The sequence below is a fragment of the Rhinoderma darwinii genome, chromosome 5, assembly GCF_050947455.1.
Source record: "Rhinoderma darwinii isolate aRhiDar2 chromosome 5, aRhiDar2.hap1, whole genome shotgun sequence".
Lineage (NCBI taxonomy): Eukaryota > Metazoa > Chordata > Amphibia > Anura > Rhinodermatidae > Rhinoderma > Rhinoderma darwinii.
In genome coordinates, this window is record NC_134691.1 from 342,460,954 (window position 1) to 342,486,896 (window position 25,943).

At 41.5% G+C, this 25,943-nt stretch overlaps 1 protein-coding gene across 8 annotated transcripts in view; it reads right to left on the minus strand.

Annotated features, from left to right (window-relative positions):
• The window catches only part of CSPG5 (chondroitin sulfate proteoglycan 5), an 80,955-nt gene that overhangs the window by 6,260 nt on the left and 48,752 nt on the right, over window positions 1-25,943 (minus strand). For 3 of the 8 annotated variants that reach the window (XM_075827906.1, XM_075827898.1, XM_075827903.1), the window contains 2 exons: window positions 11,336-11,524; window positions 8,653-8,809 (listed from right to left, as the gene is read on the minus strand). In XM_075827906.1, the coding sequence (XP_075684021.1) occupies window positions 8,653-8,809; window positions 11,336-11,524 (346 nt within the window). The remainder of the gene's footprint in view (window positions 1-8,652; window positions 8,810-11,335; window positions 11,525-25,943) is intronic. The other 5 variants (XM_075827901.1, XM_075827905.1, XM_075827900.1 and 2 more) reach the window with 3 other exon arrangements.

The following is a 25,943-nucleotide window of genomic DNA, read 5'->3' on the forward strand; positions in this document are numbered from 1 at the left end:
GTAATTGTCGTCCCGGGGCCTTCTTCCCGCCTGAAGCCTGGATCTGGTTGCCTAGCAACTGCCGTCTCGGCACACAATGGTCCAGTGAGCATCACTCACACGCTACCAGCCCCCCCAGCGTCACACCGATGGAGAGATATTCATCCTGACCCCACTGATGGATTACAGGGCGGACGCGCTCGCCGGATCACACCGCTGCTTTACTAAATCTTCTTATCCTGCGAGACGAGTGTCCTGTCTATTATACAGTTATAATGGCTGTTCTATAACGTCTGTGTGCAGAGACTGTAACGTACGTGTTCCGATACTGATAACGTGCGCTATTTTTATTGTACGACAAGATGCATTAACGGGACGCGGCGAAACAACTTGTGATGGTTGTGTCAAATTTATTAACAAATTATTGCCGTAAATGTACAACGGACCCTTAATGAAACTTTGTTAATGACATTTGCTTGCTGTCAGTGACTGGAAACATTCTTGTCATAATCCTGCTTACAAAGCAGACGGGCTCGTTACATTGTATTGGTCTAGGCAAAGTTCTATGAGCTACAACATTGTTGCCAACATTTGAACATTTTTTACCGTGGGGCAGGTTTGCCGGGATATATATATATTTTTTCTAAATATTCCCTGTATCCGGTCCTCACTGAACGACCAGACCTCATAATTCAGACCTTAAAGGGATTGTCTACTACCGGACAACTGATGACCTATCCATTAGATAGGCCATCAGTATAGCATTGGTGCGGGTCCGTCACCCGGACCCCACACCGATCAGCCGCTCCGGTGTCCTGCGGGCACCAGATGTTGTAGCCCATTATGTGATGTATGGAGCTGGAAGCAGTTGGCTCCGTACATTGCATAGTGGCCGTGCGCAGAACTGCAGCTCCGCTCCTATTCACTTGAATACTGCAGCTCGGCCGCTATTCCAGGACCGGAGCCAACTGCTTCTGGCATGTACGTCCGGTGCCCGGAGACCGCTGGAGCAGCTTAACGGTGCAGGGTCCGGGTGTCGGACCCCCACAGATCATGTACTGATGACCTATCCGGTAGTGGACAACCCCTTTAGAATTAGTATACATACCAGACCCCTTTAATTACTCACCTCCCTTCGCCCTCAGCTTTTCTTGAGCTGCCAGCGTCAGGATGTCATGGGGGGCGGCGCATGGAGCCAAGGAGGAGCCGGGGCTGCAGGGGAGGGACTGGGAGCGAGGATTAACCCAATAGGTACCGGACCATTTAAAATGTAAACAAATTTCCCCCTGCCTTTGCGGGACGGGGCCCAGTACAAAAATTTGCTGAGATATCCCCTAAAAAAAAATACAGACAATCCCGGCAAATTCGGGATTCTTGTCAATTATGGCTAAAAACGCAGCAGCAGCGCAATTTTTTCCCTGTCCTGGACTACGCTGATACATTGTAACAAGCCCTCAGCTCAATATACACAAAGATGCTTCCATTCACTGACATAACATCAGAAGGAGTGCATGCAGGTGTATTATAATACTATAATAATCAAAGTCCATGTCAGTCCATGTAGAGGTCGGTCGGAGGGACTACCAGCTGAATCATGGACCATCCGGAGTTCTGGTTTTATATCCGTGAATGGCAACATTCTTGTTTACACCGAGAGGCTGAAAACCTGTCCTGCTCACACAGCTGAGGGTTTGTTACAATGTATCAGTGTAAGTAAGAGCTATGACACCAAGCTGTTCATGAGTATTTTGGATTATCGGAGTTTAGCTTGGAGATCTGCAGACAATGCAGAATTTGTTATCATGGACTTCCCAGTAACTTGTACACTAAGTGCTGCTCCCACTGCGGATCGTCATTTTTCCGAATTAATAAGTCATCTTCATGGCGCGCGATGTAATTACATTTGGTCCAGGTTATTCCAGGATTCCTCCACCCACAGCAGAGGTTGTGGAGTCATGACTGTAATGCCAGCCGTGGGCGCCCAGATGCTGCCAGTCAATCTGAGCGTTGTGTAAAGGGATAAATGTCGGATTTAATCGTAGACTTGGCGGGAAGCCACAGCTGCTTTTTTACTGCTGCAGCCATATTGCCACACGCAATCCGTTTAACCCTTCATGCTCCTCAGCCATTTGTACTCAGACAGCAGAAACATATAGATATAAATGATTAAACGTAAGGAAATGCGGACCCCAAAGTGTCGGCGGGGTGAGAGAAGAATTAGCTCTGCTATGATCAGTGACTCTAGTTTAGCCGCATCGGCTATTAGAGTCTGCGGTAGTCTAAAAACCACCTCCTGTCTCATCAGAGGCTCAGACTGTTGCTCTTTCCCTCTCCAATGCTCTACACTGCAGCTCCGCTCCATTAGGGCACAGCTATAATCAGTTACTCCAGTTCAGCTGCATTGTCTGTTGGAGTCTGTGATAGTCTGAAACCCATCTACTGTCTAAGGATTCTGCTCTGAACCTCCCCACCATGCTTTACACTGCAGCTTTTCTTATCCAGTTTAGCTGCGGTTTATAAGCACAAGCTCAGTACATGGAGAGATGATTTCCATTACAGTAAGGATATAATCATTATAAACTACAAGTAACTGAACCGCCAGTGACAGCCAGGAAATTATCACGCAACTGCTGCCCATGTACCGAGGGGAGGAGCTTCAATAAGTGGGAGGAGCCTGGACAGGAGCTTTAATAATCTATTCATGGATTGTCTTAATTAGAGGAAAAAGCTCCTGGTTTTCATCTGTGAACTTCTATCTGATGTAGAAATGTCTGGAGGAGCCTCTGGGCGGATTCTTTGTTCCTCAGCAGAAGTGCGGAGCATTGATTGTTCCCAGAAAAGATCTCACAATTCACCTGTGGTCTGAAATGTTCACATTGTTTACTGCGTATCCACACTACCAATGTCCACCAGGATGAGTCCTAATCACGGACTGTCTATAATTGTGGAGGCCAATAATACAGCAGTTATTTATGTGAAAAACCAGCCTGTATATAGATCAATGTTCCCAAGAAGCGTTACTTCCCAGGTTACACACAAATACTCACCTCATTAATGCTTATACCATAGATTGCTGTTTATCTAGATTAATTTGATATACGTAGAGTCAAGTCTGTATTATACTCCAGAGCTGCACTCACTATTCTGCTGGTGGAGTCACTCTGTACATACATTACATTACTTATCCTGTACTGATCCTGAGTTACATCCTGTATTATACCCCAGAGCTGCACTCACTATTCTGCTGGTGGAGTCACTGTGTACATACATTACATTACTTATCCTGTACTGATCCTGAGTTACATCCTGTATTATACTCCAGAGCTGCACTCACTATTCTGCTGGTGGCGTCACTGTGTACATACATTACATTACTTATCCTGTACTGATCCTGAGTTATATCCTGTATTATACTCCAGAGCTGCACTCACTATTCTGCTGGTGGAGTCACTGTGTACATACATTACATTACTTATCCTGTACTGATCCTGAGTTATATCCTGTATTATACTCCAGAGCTGCGCTCACTATTCTGCTGGTGGAGTCACTGTGTACATACATTACATTACTTATCCTGTACTGATCCTGAGTTATATCCTGTATTATACTCCAGAGCTGCACTCACTATTCTGCTGGTGGAGTCACTGTGTACATACATTACATTACTTATCCTGTACTGATCCTGAGTTACATCCTGTATTATACTACAGAGCTGCACTCACTATTCTGCTGGTGGAGTCACTGTGTACATACATTACATTACTTATCCTGTACTGATCCTGAGTTACATCCTGTACTATTCTCCGGAGCTGCACTCACTATTCTGCTGGTGGAGTCACTGTGTACATACATTACATTACTTATCCTGTACTGATCCTGAGTTACATCCTGTATTATACCCCAGAGCTGTACTCACAATTCTGCTGGTGGAGTCACTGTGTACATACATTACATTACTTATCCTGTACTGATCCTGAGTTACATCCTGTATTATACTCCAGAGCTGCACTCACTATTCTGCTGGTGGAGTCACTGTGTACATACATTACATTACTTATCCTGTACTGATCCTGAGTTACATCCTGTATTATACTACAGAGCTGCACTCACTATTCTGCTGGTGGAGTCACTGTGTACATACATTACATTACTGATCCTGCGGTACTGTACAGTCATCTGATGTAGGAAAAACTGCCTCCTCCAGCAATACAAAAACTCAGCTAAGCTATTATGGTTGTGTCTGTCCCCAAGCTTGATGACTGTTTCCAATAACAAGCAGCAGAATTGTGATTGCAGCTGGAGTATAATACTATCTGTAATTCTATATAACACTATATGATTGTGATCAGCGGTGGATAATCATATTTATGGGACTTTCTGTACCAATCTTAGAAGTGAATGTTGCCGTCTGTCATGATTGATAAATCTCCATTGTTTCTAATTCATTACATCTTTAGTAGTCAACGACCATGGCATGCAGACGGACACACAGTGATGATGGGACACCTGATGCTGACCGTGAGACGGTGACAGAAGGATCATGGGACATAGAAAACAGCAAGGAGCAGAGCGAGTGGAGTAGCCGGGGTGTCACTGCGGGAGGGCGGGTTCAGAGGGCACCCATATATAATAATGTATAGAGCAGGGTCCTGGCTGTGCATTGCAGTGCACTGATTACATACACCCGGCACAGGGTGCGTATATACATATTATACGGGGTGTATATAGTCTGAGTATATCTATACTGTGGCGGCACATATACATAGGGGACAATGTGCCCCTTCTATAACTTATATGGGAACTAGGAGACACCATTGTGTTTTTTGGATATATAACAGTAACAGACGCTGTGGCCCCTACAGGATCTTGTTTGGAGCCGCGGGTCCATCCTTCCTAATACAACAGCAATACATAGAGGAGCATCAAGAGAGGAAGAAATGATGTTCTAAGACGCTGAACTAAGGGGGTAAAGGAAAGGGGTCATTGCACGTGCCGTAAAAGATGCGGTTACATTGAATAGTGGCAGAAATTGGAAAAAAAACCTTTCAGCAGTTGTAATAGTGCAGATATAATATAACAGACATCTCAAAAGAAGACAATACAGAACATGGTTAAAGTTCAAGAGATGGAGAAGAAGAGGTCCAGAACTTGGAGAAGATGGGGAATGAAAATGAGAAAATAAAGGAAGAGACAGGAGATGAGGTGGAGGAGATATAATGGATGGAGAGGAGGGGGATAGAGGACAGGTGGAGGAGATATAATGGATGGAGAGGAGGGGGATAGAGGACAGGTGGAGGAGATATAATGGATGGAGAGGAGGGGGATAGAGGACAGGTGGAGGAGATATAATGGATGGAGAGGAGGGGGATAGAGGACAGGTGGAGGAGATATAATGGATGGAGAGGAGGGGGATAGAGGACAGGTGGAGGAGATATAATGGATGGAGAGGAGGGGGATAGAGGACAGGTGGAGGAGATATAATGGATGGAGAGGAGGGGGATAGAGGACAGGTGGAGGAGATATAATGGATGGAGAGGAGGGGGATAGAGGACAGGTGGAGGAGATATAATGGATGGAGAGGAGGGGGATAGAGGACAGGTGGAGGAGATATAATGGATGGAGAGGAGGGGGATAGAGGACAGGTGGAGGAGATATAATGGATGGAGAGGAGGGGGATAGAGGACAGGTGGAGGAGATATAATGGATGGAGAGGAGGGGGATAGAGGACAGGTGGAGGAGATATAATGGATGGAGAGGAGGGGGATAGAGGACAGGTGGAGGAGATATAATGGATGGAGAGGAGGGGGATAGAGGACAGGTGGAGGAGATATAATGGATGGAGAGGAGGGGGATAGAGGACAGGTGGAGGAGATATAATGGATGGAGAGGAGGGGGATAGAGGACAGGTGGAGGAGATATAATGGATGGAGAGGAGGGGGATAGAGGACAGGTGGAGGAGATATAATGGATGGAGAGGAGGGGGATAGAGGACAGGTGGAGGAGATATAATGGATGGAGAGGAGGGGGATAGAGGACAGGTGGAGGAGATATAATGGATGGAGAGGAGGGGGATAGAGGACAGGTGGAGGAGATATAATGGATGGAGAGGAGGGGGATAGAGGACAGGTGGAGGAGATATAATGGATGGAGAGGAGGGGGATAGAGGACAGGTGGAGGAGATATAATGGATGGAGAGGAGGTGGATAGAGGACAGGTGGAGGAGATATAATGGATGGAGAGGAGGGGGATAGGGGACAGGTGGAGGAGATATAATGGATGGGGAGGAGGGGGATAGAGGACAGGTGGAGGAGATATAATGGATGGAGAGGAGGAGGATAGGGGAAGGTGGAGGAGATATAATGGATGGAGAGGAGGGGGATAGAGGACAGGTGGAGGAGATATAATGGATGGAGAGGAGGGGGATAGAGGACAGGTGGAGGAGATATAATGGATGGAGAGGAGGGGGATAGAGGACAGGTGGAGGAGATATAATGGATGGAGAGGAGGGGGATAGAGGACAGGTGGAGGAGATATAATGGATGGAGAGGAGGGGGATAGAGGACAGGTGGAGGAGATATAATGGATGGAGAGGAGGGGGATAGAGGACAGGTGGAGGAGATATAATGGATGGAGAGGAGGGGGATAGAGGACAGGTGGAGGAGATATAATGGATGGAGAGGAGGGGGATAGAGGACAGGTGGAGGAGATATAATGGATGGAGAGGAGGGGGATAGAGGACAGGTGGAGGAGATATAATGGATGGAGAGGAGGGGGATAGAGGACAGGTGGAGGAGATATAATGGATGGAGAGGAGGTGGATAGAGGACAGGTGGAGGAGATATAATGGATGGAGAGGAGGGGGATAGGGGACAGGTGGAGGAGATATAATGGATGGGGAGGAGGGGGATAGAGGACAGGTGGAGGAGATATAATGGATGGAGAGGAGGAGGATAGGGGAAGGTGGAGGAGATATAATGGATGGAGAGGAGGGGGATAGAGGACAGGTGGAGGAGATATAATGGATGGAGAGGAGGTGGATAGAGGACAGGTGGAGGAGATATAATGGATGGAGAGGAGGGGGATAGAGGACAGGTGGAGGAGATATAATGGATGGAGAGGAGGGGGATAGAGGACAGGTGGAGGAGATACGATGGATGGAGAGGAGGGGGATAGGGGACAGGTGGAGGAGATACGATGGTTCGGGAGGAGGAGGATGGGAACAGGTGGAGGAGAAACTATGGTTCGGGAGGAGGGGGATGGGGACAGGTGGAGGAGATACGATGGTTCGGGAGGACGGGGATGGGGACAGGTGGAGGAGATACGATGGTTCGGGGGGATGGGGACAGGTGGAGGAGATACGATGGTTCGGGAGGAGGGGGACAGGTGGAGGAGATACGATGGTTCGGGAGGAGGGGGATGGGGACAGGTGGGGGAGATACGATGGTTCGGGAGGAGGGGGATGGGGACAGGTGGAGGAGATACGATGGTTCGGGAGGAGGGGGATGGGGACAGGTGGAGGAGATACGATGGTTCGGGAGGAGGGGGATGGGGACAGGTGGAGGAGATACGATGGTTCGGGAGGAGGGGGATGGGGACAGGTGGAGGAGATACGATGGTTCGGGAGGAGGGGGATGGGGACAGGTGGAGGAGATACGATGGTTCGGGAGGAGGGGGATGGGGACAGGTGGGGGAGACACGATGGTTCGGGAGGAGGGGGATGGGGACAGGTGGAGGAGACACGATGGTTCGGGAGGAGAGGGATGGGGACAGGTGGAGGAGATACGATGGTTCGGGAGGAGGGGGATGGGGACAGGTGGAGGAGATACGATGGTTCGGGAGGAGGGGGATGGGGACAGGTGGAGGAGATACGATGGTTCGGGAGGAGGGGGATGGGGACAGGTGGAGGAGAAACTATGGTTCGGGAGGAGGGGGATGGGGACAGGTGGAGGAGATACAATGGTTCGGGAGGAGGGGGATGGGGACAGGTGGAGGAGATACGATGGCTCGGGAGGAGGGGGATGGGGACAGGTGGAGGAGACACGATGGTTCGGGAGGAGGGGGATGGGGACAGGTGCAGGAGACACGATGGTTCGGGAGGAGGGGGATGGAGACAGGTGGGGGAGATACGATGGTTCGGGAGGAGGGGGATGGGGACAGGTGGAGGAGATACGATGGTTCGGGAGGAGGGGGATGGGGACAGGTGGAGGAGATACGATGGTTCGGGAGGAGGGGGATGGGGACAGGTGGGGGAGACACGATGGTTCGGGAGGAGGGGGATGGGGACAGGTGGGAGAGATACGATGGTTCGGGAGGAGGGGGATGGGGACAGGTGGAGGAGACACGATGGTTCGGGAGGAGGGGGATGGGGACAGGTGGAGGAGATACGATGGTTCGGGAGGAGGGGGATGGGGACAGGTGGAGGAGATACGATTCTTCCTGCAGGTTAGTGGGGGTGTCATGCAGCATTCGGAGCTCTATTGCAGGCGGGGGGCTCTTATATTCTCATTCTTCCCTCGTCTATCAGTTTATTATGGGGTTGCAGGGGGTCATGCTGTAGGAGATCTGGAGGTCCCGCATACACTGGGGGTTGACGTGCCCCTGCTCTCTGAACCCCCCTGCTCAGTGGGGAGACTTGCAGCATGCAGAAGGGTAGACATGAAACAGACGAGTTACCTGACAGATAACGTTATCATAGTAAGCCATGGCACGGACATGGGGGGACAGTTTAGACGGAGTGTCGCACAGTTTCCTTACATTTGGGTGTGAGCCTTCCGCAATGGTGGAGAGCGAAAAATTATCGTTGTGGAGCTCGGAAGGAGTCCGGTACCTGCTGCGAGAGAAGAGCGGTTACCACTGCGCCAAACAGAAAACGGACGTAGTCCACATATTGATAGTGTTTACCTTACCTGGTCATTGCACCAACAAGTGCTCTCTGTTATCAGCCATTAATTGCGACCCCTGCTACTAGTGTCAGGGTCGGACTGGCCCACCACAAGACAGGGGGGTACTACGGTGAGGCTATGGGGTTCACAACAGCTCACAATGCAATTAAAGGGGACGTCCACGTGTTCTGTACACCTGGATGGTGGGCACAAAGTAGTCCAGTCCGACCCTGACAAGCTGCAAGGTGAGAGCTAGAAAGCCATTATAGTGTAGTTGGGCCCCACTGATTTCAGGAATAGCGGGGTCCGGTCCCCATTATTGGAGAAGTCCCTCTCCATTAATGTGAATGGGAGATACATGACCCCCCTACATCACACCTTTATGGTACATCTATTTCATGGGACAACCCCATTAAAGCAACAGGTTCAATTCAATGTGATTGCAGCTGATCTATAGGAGTGTATCAGGGTTGGGATTATATTGGCCCCAATGGAAATCATCATCCCTATATAAGAGACACTTTCCCTCTGAACGCTTTTCTCAGGGCCCTTGAGTAAAAACAATAGGTGCGAGGCCCTTTAAGATGCCAGCAGTGAATAGAATTCCTCCAGGTTACATTGTAACAAGTCTTCAGCTGTTGCCGGACACATCTCCCGGAGCCCCCAATGATGTCACCAAACTCTCTAAAGTTGCGCTGAACTGTCTAAAATTACAGCACACAACACGGAGTATAACCCCCCACCTCCACCCGCACAATGGTTACCTCCGCCTGGCAGAACACCCACAATACAATCGTTCTTACACCCCCCACCCTCACCCAGATCTGGAAAGCCCTCAGACAGCTGCTGCCCAGCGGGGGCTCCTTATTCTGGGGCTGACAGATGGGGCTTTGTCCGGAGCCGCCATGAAAAGATTTTACCAACAACCACCGGACACAAAACGACTACAAAGTGCGAAGAAACTTTCCATCCATTCATTGCGCTCTAAGTTCTGTCTGGGTGGAGGAGGGGAAATCAAATATTCTCTACCTGGCGCTAATCTACAAGGACAACATCTCATCCCAGAATGCAACAATGTAACAGTACAGTATATGATGGGGATTGTAGTACTGAGTAGTTCTCCGAGACAGTATCACACATGATAGGATTAGATACACAGCTCAGCAGACAGTATCACACATGATAGGATTAGATACACAGCTCAGCAGACAGTATCACACATGATAGGATTAGATACACAGCTCAGCAGACAGTATCACACGTGATAGGATTAGATACACAGCTCAGCAGACAGTATCACACATGATAGGATTAGATACACAGCTCAGCAGACAGTATCACACATGATAGGATTAGATACACAGCTCAGCAGACAGTATCACACATGATAGGATTAGATACACAGCTCAGCGGACAGTATCAAACATGATAGGATTAGATACACAGCTCAGCAGACAGTATCACACATGATACGGTAGTATTAGATACACAGCTCAGCAGACAGTATCACACATTATAGGATTAGATACACAGCTCAGCGGACAGTATCACACATGATAGGATTAGATACACAGCTCAGCGGACAGTATCACACATGATAGGATTAGATACACAGCTCAGCAGACAGTATCACACATTATAGGATTAGATACACAGCTCAGCGGACAGTATCACACATGATAGGATTAGATACACAGCTCAGCGGACAGTATCACACATGATAGGATTAGATACACAGCTCAGCAGACAGTATCACACGTGATAGGATTAGATACACAGCTCAGCAGACAGTATCACACATGATAGGATTAGATACATAGCTCAGCGGACAGTATCAAACATGATAGGATTAGATACACAGCTCAGCAGACAGTATCACACATGATAGTATTAGATACACAGCTCAGCAGACCGTATCACACATGATAGGATTAGATACACAGCTCAGCAGACAGTATCACACATTATAGGATTAGATACACAGCTCAGCAGACAGTATCACACATGATAGGATTAGATACACGGCTCAGCAGACAGTATCACACATGATAGGATTAGATACACGGCTCAGCAGACAGTATCACACATGATAGGATTAGATACACGGCTCAGCAGACAGTATCACATATGATAGGGTTAGATACAGTAGCTCAGCAGACAGTATCACACATGATAGGATTAGATACACAGCTCAGCAGACGGTATCACACATGATAGGATTAGATACACAGCTCAGCAGACAGTATCACACATGATAGGATTAGATACAGTGGCTCAGCAGACAGTATCACACATGATAGGATTAGATACAGCCGCTCAGCAGACAGTATCACACATGCTAGGATTAGATACACAGCTCAGCAGACAGTATCACACATGATAGGCTTAGATACATCACACATGATAAATGATACCATAGGACGGCTCTGTAGGTGAGAATTATATAAGTTCATCATGCTATAGGGGTCACTTACTTTCTTTTGCGGAGTTTGTAGTTTTCAGTTTTTAGTAGGTAGAGTTTTTTGGCGAAGAATACGGTCATCATAAAGAGAAGGAGGACGACGAGCGCCGCGGTGCCGACCGCCACACACATGACCTGGAAATCCGTGATGATGGACTCACAGCGCAGTCCCTTGTGCCATATGTAGTCCTGAGTGTTACACCTGCAAAACACAACAGACAAGATGTTACTGCGCCAAACCCGGAGGACACGAAGTATGGACAGAGGAGCGGTCCCTGCGGACCCCCACATATCAGAGCAGCCCCCCTAGAATCAAAGTCACTGCTAATCCATCAAATTAATAAGTTACAACTATACATAAAAATACTACTGAGAATAGAGATACTACTATATATAGAGATACTACTGTACATAGAGATACTACTGTACATAGAGATACTACTATATATAGAGATACTACTGTATATAGAGATACTACTGTATATAGAGATACTACTGTACATAGAGATACTACTGTATATAGAGATACTACTGTACATAGAGATACTACTATATATAGAGATACTACTGTACATAGAGATACTACTATATATAGAGATACTACTGTACATAGAGATACTACTATATATAGAGATACTACTGTACATAGAGATACTACTATATATAGAGATACTACTATATATAGAGATACTACTATACATAGAGATACTACTATATATAGAGATACTACTGTACATAGAGATACTACTGTATATAGAGATACTACTATACATAGAGATACTACTGTACATAGAGATACTACTGTACATAGAGATACTACTATATATAGAGATACTACTGTACATAGAGATACTACTATATATAGAGATACTACTGTACATAGAGATACTACTGTACATAGAGATACTACTATATATAGAGATACTACTGTATATAGAGATACTACTGTATATAGAGATACTACTGTACATAGAGATACTACTGTATATAGAGATACTACTATACATAGAGATACTACTGTACATAGAGATACTACTATATATAGAGATACTACTATACATAGAGATACTACTGTACATAGAGATACTACTATATATAGAGATACTACTGTACATAGAGATACTACTATATATAGAGATACTACTGTATATAGAGATACTACTGTATATAGAGACACTACTATATATAGAGATACTACTATATATAGAGATACTACTGTATATAGAGATACTACTGTACATAGAGATACTACTATATATAGAGATACTACTGTATATAGAGATACTACTATACATAGAGATACTACTGTACATAGAGATACTACTGTATATAGAGATACTACTGTACATAGAGATACTACTATATATAGAGATACTACTGTATATAGAGATACTACTATATATAGAGATACTACTGTACATAGAGATACTACTATATATAGAGATACTACTGTATATAGAGATACTACTGTACATAGAGATACTACTATACATAGAGATACTACTGTACATAGAGATACTACTATATATAGAGATACTGCTGTACATAGAGATACTACTGTATATAGAGATACTACTATATATAGAGATACTACTTTACATAGAGATACTACTATATATAGAGATACTACTGTATATAGAGATACTACTGTACATAGAGATACTACTATATATAGAGATACTACTGTACATAGAGATACTACTGTATATAGAGATACTACTGTATATAGAGATACTACTGTACATAGAGATACTACTGTATATAGAGATACTACTGTACATAGAGATACTACTATATATAGAGATACTACTGTACATAGAGATACTACTATATATAGAGATACTACTATATATAGAGATACTACTGTACATAGAGATACTACTATACATAGAGATACTACTGTACATAGAGATACTACTATATATAGAGATACTGCTGTACATAGAGATACTACTGTATATAGAGATACTACTATATATAGAGATACTACTTTACATAGAGATACTACTATATATAGAGATACTACTGTATATAGAGATACTACTGTACATAGAGATACTACTATATATAGAGATACTACTGTACATAGAGATACTACTGTATATAGAGATACTACTGTATATAGAGATACTACTGTACATAGAGATACTACTGTATATAGAGATACTACTGTACATAGAGATACTACTGTATATAGAGATACTACTGTACATAGAGATACTACTGTATATAGAGACACTACTGTACATAGAGATACTACTGTACATAGAGATACTACTGTACATAGAGATACTACTATATATAGAGATACTACTGTACATAGAGATACTACTGTATATAGAGATACTACTGTATATAGAGATACTACTGTACATAGAGATACTACTGTATATAGAGATACTACTGTACATAGAGATACTCCTATACATAGAGATACTACTGTACATAGAGATACTACTGTACATAGAGACACTACTGTACATAGAGACACTACTGTATATAGAGATACTACTGTACATAGAGATACTACTGTATGTAGAGATACTACTGTATATAGAGATACTACTATATATAGAGATACTACTGTACATAGAGATACTACTATATATAGAGATACTACTATATATAGAGATACTACTGTATATAGAGATACTACTATATATAGAGATACTACTATATATAGAGATACTACTGTACATAGAGATACTACTATATATAGAGATACTACTATATATAGAGATACTACTGTACATAGAGATACTACTATATATAGAGATACTACTGTACATAGAGATACTACTATATATAGAGATACTACTATATATAGAGATACTACTGTACATAGAGATACTACTATACATAGAGATACTACTATATATAGAGATACTACTGTACATAGAGATACTACTATATATAGAGATACTACTGTACATAGAGATACTACTATATATAGAGATACTACTGTACATAGAGATACTACTATATATAGAGATACTACTGTATATAGAGATACTACTGTATATAGAGACACTACTATATATAGAGATACTTCTGTACATAGAGATACTACTATATATAGAGATACTACTGTACATAGAGATACTACTATATATAGAGATACTACTGTACATAGAGATACTACTGTATATAGAGATACTACTATATATAGAGATACTACTGTACATAGAGATACTACTATATATAGAGATACTACTGTATATAGAGATACTACTGTATATAGAGATACTACTATATATAGAGATACTACTGTACATAGAGATACTACTGTATATAGAGATACTACTGTACATGTAAGAGATACTACTATATATAGAGATACTACTGTACATAGAGATACTACTATATATAGAGATACTACTATATATAGAGATACTACTGTACATAGAGATACTACTATAGATAGAGATACTACTGTACATAGAGATACTACTATATATAGAGATACTACTATATATAGAGATACTACTATATATAGAGATACTACTGTACATAGAGATACTACTGTATATAGAGATACTACTGTATATAGAGATACTACTGTACATAGAGATACTACTGTATATAGAGATACTACTATATATAGAGATACTACTGTACATAGAGATACTACTATATATAGAGATACTACTGTACATAGAGATACTACTATATATAGAGATACTACTGTACATAGAGATACTACTGTATATAGAGATACTACTGTACATAGAGATACTACTATACATAGAGATACTACTGTACATAGAGACACTACTGTATATAGAGATACTACTGTACATAGAGATACTACTATATATAGAGATACTACTGTACATAGAGATACTACTATATATAGAGATACTACTATATATAGAGATACTACTGTACATAGAGATACTACTATACATAGAGATACTACTATATATAGAGATACTACTATACATAGAGATACTACTATATATAGAGATACTACTGTACATAGAGATACTACTATACATAGAGATACTACTGTATATAGAGATACTACTGTATATAGAGATACTACTGTACATAGAGATACTACTGTACATAGAGATACTACTATATATAGAGATACTACTGTACATAGAGATACTACTATACATAGAGATACTACTGTACATAGAGATAATACTATATATAGAGATACTACTGTACATAGAGACACTACTGTATATAGAGATACTACTATACATAGAGATACTACTGTACATAGAGATACTACTGTACATAGAGATACTACTATATATAGAGATACTACTGTACATAGAGATACTACTATATATAGAGATACTACTGTACATAGAGATACTACTATACATAGAGATACTACTGTACATAGAGACACTACTGTATATAGAGATACTACTATACATAGAGATACTACTATACATAGAGATACTACTGTACATAGAGACACTACTGTATATAGAGATACTACTGTACATAGAGATACTACTGTACATAGAGATACTACTATATATAGATACTACTGTACATAGAGATACTACTGTACATAGAGATACTACTATATATAGAGATACTGCTGTACATAGAGATACTACTATATATAGAGATACTACTGTACATAGAGATACTACTATATATAGAGATACTACTGTACATAGAGATACTACTGTACATAGAGATACTACTATATATAGATACTACTGTACATAGAGATACTACTGTACATAGAGATACTACTATATATAGAGATACTGCTGTACATAGAGATACTACTATATATAGAGATACTACTGTACATAGAGATACTACTATATATAGATACTACTGTACATAGAGATACTACTGTACATAGAGATACTACTATACATAGAGATACTACTATATATAGAGATACTACTGTATATAGAGATACTACTATATATAGAGATACTGCTGTACATAGAGATACTACTATATATAGAGATACTACTGTACATAGAGATACTACTATATATAGAGATACTACTGTACATAGAGACACTACTGTATATAGAGATAATACTATATATAGAGATACTACTGTACATAGAGACACTACTGTATATAGAGATACTACTATATATAGAGATACTACTGTACATAGAGACACTACTGTACATAGAGATACTACTATACATAGAGATACTACTGTACATAGAGACACTACTGTATATAGAGATACTACTGTACATAGAGATACTACTGTACATAGAGATACTACTATATATAGATACTACTGTACATAGAGATACTACTGTACATAGAGATACTACTATATATAGAGATACTGCTGTACATAGAGATACTACTATATATAGAGATACTACTGTACATAGAGATACTACTATATATAGAGATACTACTGTACATAGAGACACTACTGTATATAGAGATACTACTATATATAGAGATACTACTGTATATAGAGACACTACTATATATAGAGATACTTCTGTACATAGAGATACTACTATATATAGAGATACTGCTGTACATAGAGATACTACTGTATATAGAGATACTACTGTATATAGAGATACTGCTGTACATAGAGATACTACTATACATAGAGATACTACTGTATATAGAGATACTACTGTATATAGAGATACTACTATATATAGAGATACTGCTGTACATAGAGATACTACTGTATATAGAGATACTACTGTATATAGAGATACTACTATATATAGAGATACTACTATACATAGAGATACTACTGTACATAGAGATACTACTATATATAGAGATACTACTGTATATAGAGACACTACTATATATAGAGATACTTCTGTACATAGAGATACTACTATATATAGAGATACTACTGTACATAGAGACACTACTGTATATAGAGATACTACTATATATAGAGATACTACTGTATATAGAGACACTACTATATATAGAGATACTTCTGTACATAGAGATACTACTATATATAGAGATACTACTGTATATAGAGATAGTTCACCGAGTAAATTGTCAAGTTTGTTTTCCCTAGTAAAAATCTAGATATCACTGATTAGTATCTTTAGGGGTATATATTGTTTGTTTAATGGTAGCAATATAGTTATATTGATTACAAGCTACAACCTGCCTGTGTGAAATACCCCACGCAGTTTGTAAAAAAATGTCTTCACTTAGGTTCAAGTGTTCATCACTTATATTCAAGTGTTAATACGCTTTCTTTGCCACTTTGGTCTCAGTGACTTGCTGGAAAGTTTTCTTGGGTGAGCTCAAAAATTGTGTCGGGCGGACTAGGTGTTGATTGTTTATACTTGGTTTTGATTTTTCTATTTTTGTTATTTAATATTCATTTTTTATTTTGATTTTTCAATTTTTTGTTGATATTTAATTCCAAATGGTGTAAAGTACGTCCGAGTATTGAGTTCAAATACCCTCAGGGGTATCTCCCCGTTCGTGTGATAATTCAGCCTGATAGATGCTGTTATAATATGCACTCTGCCTGTTGCATCTATGTTATAGTGCTAAATCTAGATAGCTGCACTCTGTGAGGATTTCAGCTAGTGTCTATCAGCTAGTGCAGCTGCCAGTTACTCTGCCCTTATAAGGACTGCTTCCTGTGTTCCAGTCGGTCACTGAATACACTGTTATGTTCAGACTGAATTGCTGCGATACATTAAGACTGGATCGATATAAAGTCTAAGGATATAAGCCTGTACTTTTCGGCTGGTGCAGCTATCAGCTGTAGAGCCCTTATAAGGACTACTTCCTGTGTTCCAGTGAGTCACTGAATTCACTGTTATGTTGAAACTGAATAGCTACGTGAACTATGGATATAAGCCTGTACTATTCGGCTGGTGCAGCTATCAGCTGTTGAGCCCTTATAAGGACTGCTTCCTGTGTTCCAGTGGGTCACTGAATTCACTGTTATGTTAGGACTGAGTAGCTACGTTACCTATGGATATAAGCCTGTACTAACCGACTGGTGCAGCTATCAGCTGTTGAGCCCTTATAAGGGCTGCTTCCTCTTTCCAGCCTGTCACTGAACTTGCCCTACGCGTTTCATTGCTCATAAAGGTGTCTGCCGCAACTCATCAGGGGCCTGCTGTTAATATTTGTTTGTTCTGATAATTAGCCTACAATGGCATGAATAGACATACAGTGATGCCTGACGTCGCTTAGCTTTGCTAGCCGCGGTTGGCGGCAGGGTGCTGCATGTTATAAGGTGTAGTGACCTCCCCCATGATTCTGTGTCAGCCTATCCAGAGGCTCGGCACTCATAGCAAGTTACTCCCCCTGGCCGGGGGCTTGTCCATCTACGCCAATCCTAGCGGTCTGAGGAACCGCTGCCCCAGTGTGACGTATTTGGGGATGATTGGCTGGACGGATTGCACTAAGTATAGTGCACAGACCTCTCCCATACTCCACGACGTCAGAGCCATGGGAGGGGCCTGGAACTGTTTGCTCTGCCTATCTGTATCTGAAGTGCCGTGCTATCTGTAGAGGCTTTTCTGCACATGCTAGATGGGGTGCAGCTGAATAAATATGTAAGTACTCTTACATTGATTGTGTGAGCAGATTTTTTAATATTGACTACCAGACAGCTTGCTGACTGCACTGGACGTTCTTGGTGCTATATATTGACGAGCAAAAGAATCAATAAGTGAAAACTCCCTTAGGGCCAGACGCCCCTATAATGGCACGTTATTTTTACATGCTTAGACATGTTATATGATGACTAGAGAATTAGTAGGTCAACCTTTCGATCGTAGACTTAACCACCATATTTGGACCATCTTGTATGGCAAAATAAAGTAAATGGACCATGTGAAGAAGATTTCACACTGGTCTATATTCGCTCTGTATCTTCACTTGGTGAGGCCACAGTGCTGTGATCTGTCTGAATGTGAGTTCAGTTGAGAGTTGGTATCTTTATATGAAGCTGGTGAATGACAGATAGTCATTGATACCTTTAGGACACAGGGTCTGCAGCCTATAGATCCAGCGGCATTCCTTTTGAAGGAGAAGTTTATCCAAATTTCCTCCACGACCAGATGATCTAATAACCTCTATAATTTGGAAGGAGATCTCCTTCTCCCTGTTGTCGTGTATTTCTCTCATATGCCTCGCCACGCATGTGTCCTCTTTGCGTCTAATATTTCCTATATGGTCCAAAACTCTCCTTCTGAACTCTCTGATTGTTTTACCCACATAGTTGAGTGGACAGGAGCATGTGGCCATGTACACTACTCCTTTGGTCTTACAGTTTCCAAATTCTCTATTGGAGAAAACCTGCCCTGTAGATGTACTGCAAAAGTCTTTACTTTTTGTTATGTACTGGCACGCTTTACAGGATCCACACCGGTAGGTCCCTGCCGGTGGGTTAGGTAGCCAGTCCTTGCGAGGATTTTCCTCAGTGAAGTGACTATGCACGAGACGGTCCTGGAGGTTTCTTCCTCTTCTGAATGTAATCAGTGGATAAGGTGCCACTACTTGACTAAGGTCACCATCCGCTCTCAAGATATCCCAGTATTTCTTAAAAATGCTTCTGATTTCATGATGTCTGACATCATAGGTTCCCACCACCCTGACCTTGTTTTCGTTCTTCTCTACCCTGTTGGTAGTCTGTGGGATCAATAGGTTTGTTCTATTATGTGACACCGCATGTTGGTAAGCCTGTTTCAAGGCTTTCTCCGGGTATCCCCTCGTTCGGAATCTTTTACGGAGCTGTATGGATTTGCTCATAAAGTCCCCCAGATCTGAGCAGTTTCTCCTTAGCCTAAGGTATTGTCCCTTAGGGATCCCCCGTTTCAGAGGAATGGGATGATGGCTTTCCCATGCGAGGAGGCTGTTGGTCGCTGTGCTTTTACGATAGAGTGTGGTGGTTATTTGACCTGATTCATTTTTAGAGATGGTAATGTCAAGGAAATTGATCGATGCCTCATGTATCTCTGAAGTGAAGAAGAGCCCTAGGCCATTTATGTTGAGAGTGTTTACCAGTTTATTAAAGCTTTCAGCTGTATCGTTCCAGATGATGAATATGTCATCTATGAATCTTGCCCATAATAAAATGGGTGAGGTAGAAGAAGCAAGATTCTCAGCAAACACAACCTGGTCCTCCCACCAACCCAAGTATAGGTTGGCGTAGCTTGGTGCACATGGGCTGCCCATCGCCGTCCCTCTTAATTGATGATACAGTTTGCCCCCAAACAGGAATATGTTTTTTGTTAAGATGAAATTTAGCATATTGAGAATGAGCTCATTATGGGCCTTGAATTGGGTTCCCCGAGTTTCCAGAAAGCATCGTACAGCTTCACATCCCTGTGCATGGGGGATGGAGCTGTACAAGGCTTCTACATCTAAGCTAGCCAGCATGGCTCCTGGAGGAATTTCCAAACCCTCCAGTCTCTTTAGGATGTCTGTGGTATCCCTCAGATATGACGGTAGGGCGTAAACAAAATCCCGAAGTACATTGTCTACATACGTGCTAACATTCTGCAGGAGGCTATTTACACCAGATACTATCGGTCGGCCTTTTAGAGGGTTCATGCCCTTCCGACTGGAACACAGGAAGCAGTCCTTATAAGGGCAGAGTAACTGGCAGCTGCACTAGCTGATAGACACTAGCTGAAATCCTCACAGAGTGCAGCTATCTAGATTTAGCACTATAACATAGATGCAACAGGCAGAGTGCATATTATAACAGCATCTATCAGGCTGAATTATCACACGAACGGGGAGATACCCCTGAGGGTATTTGAACTCAATACTCGGACGTACTTTACACCATTTGGAATTAAATATCAACAAAAAATTTAAAAATCAAAATAAAAAATGAATATTAAATAACAAAAATAGAAAAATCAAAACCAAGTATAAACAATCAACACCTAGTCCGCCCGACACAATTTTTGAGCTCACCCAAGAAAACTTTCCAGCAAGTCACTGAGACCAAAGTGGCAAAGAAAGCGTATTAACACTTGAATATAAGTGATGAACACTTGAACCTAAGTGAAGACATTTTTTTACAAACTGCGTGGGGTATTTCACACAGGCAGGTTGTAGCTTGTAATCAATATAACTATATTGCTACCATTATCTCAACATAAATGGCCTAGGGCTCTTCTTCACTTCAGAGATACATGAGGCATCGATCAATTTCCTTGACATTACCATCTCTAAAAATGAATCAGGTCAAATAACCACCACACTCTATCGTAAAAGCACAGCGACCAACAGCCTCCTCGCATGGGAAAGCCATCATCCCATTCCTCTGAAACGGGGGATCCCTAAGGGACAATACCTTAGGCTAAGGAGAAACTGCTCAGATCTGGGGGACTTTATGAGCAAATCCATACAGCTCCGTAAAAGATTCCGAACGAGGGGATACCCGGAGAAAGCCTTGAAACAGGCTTACCAACATGCGGTGTCACATAATAGAACAAACCTATTGATCCCACAGACTACCAACAGGGTAGAGAAGAACGAAAACAAGGTCAGGGTGGTGGGAACCTATGATGTCAGACATCATGAAATCAGAAGCATTTTTAAGAAATACTGGGATATCTTGAGAGCGGATGGTGACCTTAGTCAAGTAGTGGCACCTTATCCACTGATTACATTCAGAAGAGGAAGAAACCTCCAGGACCGTCTCGTGCATAGTCACTTCACTGAGGAAAATCCTCGCAAGGACTGGCTACCTAACCCACCGGCAGGGACCTACCGGTGTGGATCCTGTAAAGCGTGCCAGTACATAACAAAAAGTAAAGACTTTTGCAGTACATCTACAGGGCAGGTTTTCTCCAATAGAGAATTTGGAAACTGTAAGACCAAAGGAGTAGTGTACATGGCCACATGCTCCTGTCCACTCAACTATGTGGGTAAAACAATCAGAGAGTTCAGAAGGAGAGTTTTGGACCATATAGGAAATATTAGACGCAAAGAGGACACATGCGTGGCGAGGCATATGAGAGAAATACACGACAACAGGGAGAAGGAGATCTCCTTCCAAATTATAGAGGTTATTAGATCATCTGGTCGTGGAGGAAATTTGGATAAACTTCTCCTTCAAAAGGAATGCCGCTGGATCTATAGGCTGCAGACCCTGTGTCCTAAAGGTATCAATGACTATCTGTCATTCACCAGCTTCATATAAAGATACCAACTCTCAACTGAACTCACATTCAGACAGATCACAGCACTGTGGCCTCACCAAGTGAAGATACAGAGCGAATATAGACCAGTGTGAAATCTTCTTCACATGGTCCATTTACTTTATTTTGCCATACAAGATGGTCCAAATATGGTGGTTAAGTCTACGATCGAAAGGTTGACCTACTAATTCTCTAGTCATCATATAACATGTCTAAGCATGTAAAAATAACGTGCCATTATAGGGGCGTCTGGCCCTAAGGGAGTTTTCACTTATTGATTCTTTTGCTCGTCAATATATAGCACCAAGAACGTCCAGTGCAGTCAGCAAGCTGTCTGGTAGTCAATATTAAAAAATCTGCTCACACAATCAATGTAAGAGTACTTACATATTTATTCAGCTGCACCCCATCTAGCATGTGCAGAAAAGCCTCTACAGATAGCACGGCACTTCAGATACAGATAGGCAGAGCAAACAGTTCCAGGCCCCTCCCATGGCTCTGACGTCGTGGAGTATGGGAGAGGTCTGTGCACTATACTTAGTGCAATCCGTCCAGCCAATCATCCCCAAATACGTCACACTGGGGCAGCGGTTCCTCAGACCGCTAGGATTGGCGTAGATGGACAAGCCCCCGGCCAGGGGGAGTAACTTGCTATGAGTGCCGAGCCTCTGGATAGGCTGACACAGAATCATGGGGGAGGTCACTACACCTTATAACATGCAGCACCCTGCCGCCAACCGCGGCTAGCAAAGCTAAGCGACGTCAGGCATCACTGTATGTCTATTCATGCCATTGTAGGCTAATTATCAGAACAAACAAATATTAACAGCAGGCCCCTGATGAGTTGCGGCAGACACCTTTATGAGCAATGAAACGCGTAGGGCAAGTTCAGTGACAGGCTGGAAAGAGGAAGCAGCCCTTATAAGGGCTCAACAGCTGATAGCTGCACCAGTCGGTTAGTACAGGCTTATATCCATAGGTAACGTAGCTACTCAGTCCTAACATAACAGTGAATTCAGTGACCCACTGGAACACAGGAAGCAGTCCTTATAAGGGCTCAACAGCTGATAGCTGCACCAGCCGAATAGTACAGGCTTATATCCATAGTTCACGTAGCTATTCAGTTTCAACATAACAGTGAATTCAGTGACTCACTGGAACACAGGAAGTAGTCCTTATAAGGGCTCTACAGCTGATAGCTGCACCAGCCGAAAAGTACAGGCTTATATCCTTAGACTTTATATCGATCCAGTCTTAATGTATCGCAGCAATTCAGTCTGAACATAACAGTGTATTCAGTGACCGACTGGAACACAGGAAGCAGTCCTTATAAGGGCAGAGTAACTGGCAGCTGCACTAGCTGATAGACACTAGCTGAAATCCTCACAGAGTGCAGCTATCTAGATTTAGCACTATAACATAGATGCAACAGGCAGAGTGCATATTATAACAGCATCTATCAGGCTGAATTATCACACGAACGGGGAGATACCCCTGAGGGTATTTGAACTCAATACTCGGACGTACTTTACACCATTTGGAATTAAATATCAACAAAAAATTGAAAAATCAAAATAAAAAATGAATATTAAATAACAAAAATAGAAAAATCAAAACCAAGTATAAACAATCAACACCTAGTCCGCCCGACACAATTTTTGAGCTCACCCAAGAAAACTTTCCAGCAAGTCACTGAGACCAAAGTGGCAAAGAAAGCGTATTAACACTTGAATATAAGTGATGAACACTTGAACCTAAGTGAAGACATTTTTTTACAAACTGCGTGGGGTATTTCACACAGGCAGGTTGTAGCTTGTAATCAATATAACTATATTGTATATAGAGATACTACTATATATAGAGATACTACTCTATATAGAGATACTACTGTACATAGAGATACTACTATATATAGAGATACTACTATATATAGAGATACTACTGTATATAGAGATACTACTGTATATAGAGATACTACTGTACATAGAGATACTACTATATATAGAGATACTACTGTATATAGAGATACTACTGTATATAGAGATACTACTGTACATAGAGATACTACTATATATAGAGATACTACTGTACATAGAGATACTACTATACATAGAGATACTACTGTACATAGAGATAGTACTATATATAGAGATACTACTGTATATAGAGATACTACTATATATAGAGATACTACTGTACATAGATATACTACTATATATAGAGATACTACTGTACATAGAGACACTACTGTACATAGAGATACTACTGTATATAGAGATACTACTGTACATAGAGATACTACTGTATATAGAGATACTACTGTATATAGAGATACTACTGTACATAGAGATACTACTATATATAGAGATACTACTGTACATAGAGATACTACTGTATATAGAGATACTACTGTACATAGAGATACTACTATACATAGAGATACTACTGTACATAGAGATACTACTGTATATAGAGATACTACTGTATATAGAGATACTACTATATATAGAGACACTACTGTACATAGAGATACTACTGTATATAGAGATACTACTGTATATAGAGATACTACTGTATATAGAGATACTACTGTATATAGAGATACTACAATATATAGAGATACTACTGTATATAGAGATACTACTGTATATAGAGATACTACTGTACATAGAGATACTACTATATATAGAGATACTACTGTACATAGAGATACTACTGTATATAGAGATACTACTGTATATAGAGATACTACTGTACATAGAGATACTACTATATATAGAGATACTACTGTATATAGAGATACTACTGTACATAGAGATACTACTGTATATAGAGATACTACTATATATAGAGATACTACTGTACATAGAGATACTACTATACATAGAGATACTACTATATATAGAGATACTACTGTACATAGAGATACTACTGTATATATAGATACTGCTGTACATAGAGATACTACTATACATAGAGATACTACTATATATAGAGATACTACTGTATATAGAGATACTACAATATATAGAGATACTACTGTATATAGAGATACTACTATACATAGAGATACTGCTGTACATAGAGATACTACTGTACATGGAGATACTACTATATATAGAGATACTACTATACATAGAGATACTACTGTATATAGAGATACTACTGTACATAGAGATACTACTGTATATAGAGATACTACTGTATATAGAGATACTACTGTACATAGAGATACTACTATATATAGAGATACTACTATATATAGAGATACTACTGTATATAGAGATACTACAATATATAGAGATACTACTGTACATAGAGATACTACTATATATAGAGATACTACTATATACAGAGATACTACTATACATAGAGATACTACTGTACATAGAGATACTACTGTACATGGAGATACTACTATATATAGAGATACTACTATACATAGAGATACTACTGTATATAGAGATACTACTGTACATAGAGATACTACTA